General features: G+C 56.8%; 1 protein-coding gene across 1 annotated transcript; it reads right to left on the bottom strand.

Annotated features, from left to right (window-relative positions):
* Positions 1-3,886: 3,886 nt before the first annotated feature.
* On the bottom strand, positions 3,887-5,642 carry ColSpa_12244 (uncharacterized protein; the record flags this gene model as incomplete). Its single annotated transcript, XM_049278456.1, has 3 exons — positions 3,887-4,499; positions 4,564-4,833; positions 4,861-5,642. The coding sequence occupies 3 exons, from the start codon at positions 5,640-5,642 to the stop codon at positions 3,887-3,889; spliced, it is 1,665 nt and encodes a 554-aa protein (XP_049134413.1).

Below are 5,642 nucleotides of genomic sequence, written 5' to 3'. Positions count from 1 at the left end.
CTGGGCGGAGCAAAAAAAAAAAAAAAAGCATGTCGTGTGTATGCATGCGGGAAGGGATCCATCGTACAGCGTTTGGGGCTCCTCTGTTCCCTTGGCCGGCGTTTCTTTGTTCTGTTGGGAGGGATTACCTGGGCGAGGGTGGCTGCATTCCTCGCGGGGGGGCGAGGACTCATGGTACACCAATAGGAGCGGGCAGTCCCTGCATTTTACTTCCTCTTTCGGCCATGTCTATACTTTTTCATCCAAGATACTAGGGAGCCGAACCCCCAAAACTTTAATAAAGACGTCCATGATCCAACAGTACAGACTGGTTCTTCCTCGGAGGAAGCTTCCCCCAGTCTGAAGTCCTTATCTCTGCGACCGCCCCTCCATCTGTACGTTTGCTTGATCCTCGGAACTTAAAGGGGCGAGGCATCCCAAACAGCCCCGAACTCTCGTCCCCCGTCAAGCGGTACGGATGCCGGACGAGGTGAGGTCATTGGCCCAACTCTGTTCCATCACCCTCCGTCTCGAACAGAAGAGGGATGTTGACGGTCCGCCGCTCGGGACCGTTCCCGACGGCAGCCGAGCGCGCGAAACTCTGTCTTGCCGTTACTTCCGCTGACCACATCATCAGATCATCACACGAGTCCATCGAGGCGGCGGTCGAACAGAGGAAAGAAGGACTCCAGCATCGTGTACAACTTGCTTGCCCTGCAATGTTGAAGCATGCACCCGCAGCGCAATCGACATCGGCCTCCTCCGACAGACCCTCTCGAGAAGTCTAGATACCATAGGTACCATGTAGGTAGCCCCCATGGCGCCTACACTCCGCTCCCTTTCTCCATGCCCTGCCCCCCCCCCCCCCGTCGTCGAACCCAAGGCGCCCCCCCTCAAACGCACGACGATTGACCGTCCCGTCCCCGCCCTCTCCGCTGCCGGGATCGCTCAGAGAGTGAACGGCGAGGGGGGGGGTCCAGGAAAAGCAAAGAAAAGAAACGGCTCCGCCAACGTCCCGCTGCAGAGCCGGATCCAATTCGGAGGCCATCAGCCCACTCCCACGTGGCTCTCCCAAAGTCAGGCAATCGCCGGCATACAACCGCTTCGGCCTTGGCCTGCCCTTCTCTCTCTCCTTCATCTGGAAGCTTAACCACCCCCCGCAGTAACCGCGCATCATACCTAGACGACGGCCGAGTGACGAAGAACAGGAGCATACCGATTCGATCGTCCGCATTTGACTCTCGTAGAAGGCGTAATCGATGGGGCCAAAAGTTAATCCTGCATCGGATGGCCCTAGAGCCCACAGACATTCCTATTAGCGGACACCTGGTGACGAACTCCCATCGATTGCCTCTCTGGGGCTTATAGACCTCGTCAAGGGAGGGGGGGGGGGAGGTTCGCCATCGCCGCCACGAGTCGGCCCCTTTGCGACATCCCTAACCTTGCCCACACCATGCTCTGCTGCACCTCCCGGTGGAGGAGAACCATTCGCTGCGTCTCCAAGCAAGCCGTCGATCAGAGCAGAGCTGAGCTTCGGCAAAGGGAGAGCTGTGATATTGAGTAGCGGCATGCTGTTTAAGGGTGTCCGCAGAATACCCTGGTCGAATGACCTGGGCCCCTCGTCGTTCGCTCGAGACGCCATGCTCGCCACCCTCCCTTTTCGAGCATTTGGCTCTGACTTCACCTGCTTTTTGGCTTTCGGGCCTATCCTGCTAAAGTGTGTAATTCGAAAACCTCGGCGTGCTCCTTTCTATCAAGTACGTACAGCAAACAGAGTTAGTCGTCTCTTGATCTTTTGCCTTTTGTCCGCCGTCCCTTCTTACCTACTATGTATATTGCGGTCGCACTCCCTGACGCAGGAGTCTGCCCTTGTCGCCAAAATGCTATACACGATAGCAAGGTTCTGCAGACGCGCGCTGCTCTGAGAACTGTACGGGCCCCGTGCAGCGGTAAAGACTTGGTCCGATCACACGAGGCCGTCTGCCCCTCCCGTCCGTACCGATCTTCGGTAACTGCCGTCAGTTTTGGTTGGTATTCGCCCACATCCCGTACTGGCGGTTGCTGCGGTTATCGGGAAGCCGCTCCTCTTGCTTGACTCGAAGAGCGTTGGGCGTCCGAGACGTTTTGTGCTGGCCTGTATGCCTTCCCAGAGGCCCAGGACCCCAATGTCTCGCCATCCGAGCTTCATGGGAGCCTCGTCCGTAATGCGGGCCAAGTAGAGAATTGCTGGGAGAACGCAGCCTAGTTCCATTGCAATACCGCCGTCGAGCGACAGCCCGCGGCTATTCTCATATTCCACGTGGTATCAAAAGCCGAGCTGAAACCATATGGATTTGGCCATCGCCACACGGTGGCACAGGTCTCCAACTCGAGAACGCGAGAGGCAAACGTGGAGAGCAACCCCCCTCCAACTTTGGACAATAACCGCGAGGACGAACCTAATGCCTCAAGAAACCCCGAGATTGCTCGATGCCATCAAATATTCCTATCAGCTTGCGACCGCGTACGACGTAATAGACTCCGACGGCGTCCAGGGGAGCCACTGTCCGAGGAGCCCGTTCATTTCCCCTTTCCATCACCACAACCGTCACCACCATGCCCGCGGGGCTGTACAGACAACCGATGCCCACCACCCCGAGATCCAAGACGTGGCCGTGCGCAGTGCTGCCGCGGCCGCTGCTGACCGAACATCACGATTGCGTTCTCGAGAAAGGAGATGGCATAGAGGAAACGGATCTCTGAGGATGAAAAGGCTAAACGGGCGGCATGAGCTAGCGAGCCTGCCGCTCCCATTGGAGAGAGTGAGAGAGAGAGAGAAGCTTGTGAGTTTATGCAAAATTACCTAACGAGGGAGACCTGGTACCAGAGAAGAGCATGAGGAAGCACCTGCTGGCTGCTCCTCTCGGAAGCCAATAGGCATGGGCCACCAAGCCGGGCTCGAAACAGAGCAGACGGAACGAACGCGGACACAGCTGCACGACATCGTCCCAAGTCCAGCCCAGGCTCGGCCAAATGCACCGCAATCACTTGCGCGGAATGCACGGGCGAGGAAACATGGGCTACGCTGTGCTTGATGTCAAGCCCGAGGCTTGATTCAGCCGTCGGGGTCAAGAGCCATTTCACTTACCGGTCAACCACTCAAGACGGGTGGCCTAAATCACAATGGCGAACAGTCACTCGAAATAGCGCTTCGCAAAGAGAACCAAATGCTCAGCACCATTTTCTTGTATTTTCTCTCTCTACTACTCCCTCTCTACTATCAGCCCCCTATATGCTTTCAATGAACAATGTAAAATCAAGTTGCTGTTGTTCCATCTTCGAGTCTGTGTAACTCGGCCACCTTTTTCTTTGTGGCTGGACCTCGTACTATGAGGGTTCCCTTTCCAAAACAAATATACAAGTTCTGTTGTGTCGAGCGCGAGCTCTTACATGTACCCTCTTCTAATAGAATTCCAATGTTGCGTAAAAATCAAACAAATGTGCCTCGCCATGTCGAACAGCATTCCTCCACCTGCTTCCCCTGGCCGCGGCTCGGCCTTTTCTAGAGCGCATCTCCTGGCTCACGAGTCTCCTAATGGTGTGTCCATGGCTTCCATCCTGGATGTATCCATAGCCGGGCGGCATGTGAATTATGTCCTTGGGCTTTGTGGTTCATCCACGGGAGAGAGGTGTATTATGGAAACACGAGTCCCTCGTGGCAATAGTGCGATGGCTCCTTAGTGATGACTAGCAATGTCCACAATTTAGAGGATCAGATTGCTGTCAAGGAACGAGCTCGATGCGCTTGCATTCGGAGCCGGTAACAGTCTGTGGTTGTAAAATCTTCAGGATTCTGCAACGTTGACCAGGTTAGTGGTTGTCTTTTTGAAAAGAGCATTGTGGGCTTTTACGGACCAAAAGTAGTTGTTCATCCGGCCTGGACGAAGTTCCGGTGGAAGGACATCTTGGTATCCATTGGCTGAGGCGGGCTCAGGTTGTATCCGATCTTGCCCATGGCAGACAGGTGGTTCTGGGCATCCTGAATGAGCTGGACGTTCCGGGTGTCCTCGGGTTCCTGGAGGCCGCGGATGATTTCCTCGAGAGCCTGGCGGTGGGACATCCACTCGTCAATGAGGGGCTTGGAGGATGGCTCCTCCTTGGCAGCAGCCTCCACGACAGCGGCCTTGGCAGTCACCTTGCGAGAGGGAGGGACAGGTCCGACGGCCTTAGGCGCATCCTTGCGCTTGCGGCCCTTGGAGCTCTGCTGTCCGTTGCTGGTGCTGGTAGGGGATCCGGGGACTCCATTGTCATTGTGAACGCGGCGCATGTGGTCCTTGAGGTTCCACTGGCGGGGGAATCCGTTGCCGGGCATGGCGCGGTCGCATCCCTCGTAAGAGCACAGGAAAGGCTTGTCGCCGTGACCGTGCATGGCGTGGGCCTCACGCTCGTGTCGGAGCAGACAGGCAGTGGAAGAGAAACGGGCGTTCTCGCAGGAGTCAATCTTGCAGCGGTAGGGCTTCAGGTGGGAGTCCACGAACTTGCTGTGAAGGGGGAGGGCGGTTAGTCGCGTGGACGGGGATTGTAAACGACGAACGGTCGACTCACTCGTAGTTGCACTTGAGCTTCTCGGGCTTGTGGTTGCAGCTGGATTCTCCTTCCCACGGGCAGTGGAACAGGCCATCGGCTTGCGGGGTAGCATTCTTGTACAGAGGGTGGTCCCGGGCGGAGTCACCCTCGTTGGTAGGCCGGCGGCTGGGGAAAGTAGGGGGCAGAGCGCCATCGCCAACAATGGTGAGGACACTTCCCGCGAGTTCGTCTCCCATGAACTTCCCGTTGGCGCTGTACAGAAGTGTCGAGTCAGAGGCTGACTCTAGGCTAGAGCAGCTGATCTGAGGAACGTACCTTGGAGACTGGCTTTGAATAATGGGGGAGACGTGCTCCGAGTGAGAGGGCGAGGACATGAGGGGGGCGGACAACCAGGAATCCTCAGTGCTTCCAGCTGGCGAGGATAGATGGGACTCCGCAGGGCTGAAAGAGTTCCACGAGGCAGAAGGAGAGTGAGCACCCAGGCTCGAGTCAGGGTCAAGCTGCATCTGAGCAGGCACAACGTGCATGTTCAAGTCGGCAGACGGGAGGCCGTCAGAAACCATGCCGAGCTCCACGGAGTTAAACCACTGCGACGAGACGGCGCTCGTGTCCGTGTCCAGGAAGTAGGGGTTCACGTCCATCAATTGGGCGCTGTGCTGGGATCCGTTGAAGATTGTAGCATTACCTGTGATGTCCATGGAGGACAGTTGGGCAGATACTTGAGACGACGCCGCAGAAGTCATTCTGGGTCGGGTCTTGGGGGATATGATCTTGGTAATCCTGTGCTTGCGGCTTCCGGTCGAGCTGCGCGAAGTCCCTCTTCGCATCGGCTCACCACCAGCGGGCACCACGGTTGTGGTGGGCGCGGCAGCAGTCCACTTGCTCTGCAGGTCCTCGGTGGCTTGGCCCTGTCCTCTGGGCGTGATGTGGCCATCAACTTGGAAAGAAAAGTCCTCGGAGTCTCCCGGATGGGCAGATCCGTTGTCTGAGAAGTCTTGGAAGTTCTGTGCACCTTCTCCTGTCGTTTCCCACGAACCACTCAAGGGGTCCGATGGTCCTGTTTGAGAAGAAAAGGAAAACATTCCTGTGGGCACCAT

The sequence above is a fragment of the Colletotrichum spaethianum genome (genome assembly GCF_022836535.1).
Source record: "Colletotrichum spaethianum MAFF 239500 DNA, contig60, whole genome shotgun sequence".
In the NCBI taxonomy this organism is placed as follows: Eukaryota; Fungi; Ascomycota; class Sordariomycetes; order Glomerellales; family Glomerellaceae; genus Colletotrichum; species Colletotrichum spaethianum.
This window is presented reverse-complemented; position numbering and strand designations above follow the sequence as displayed.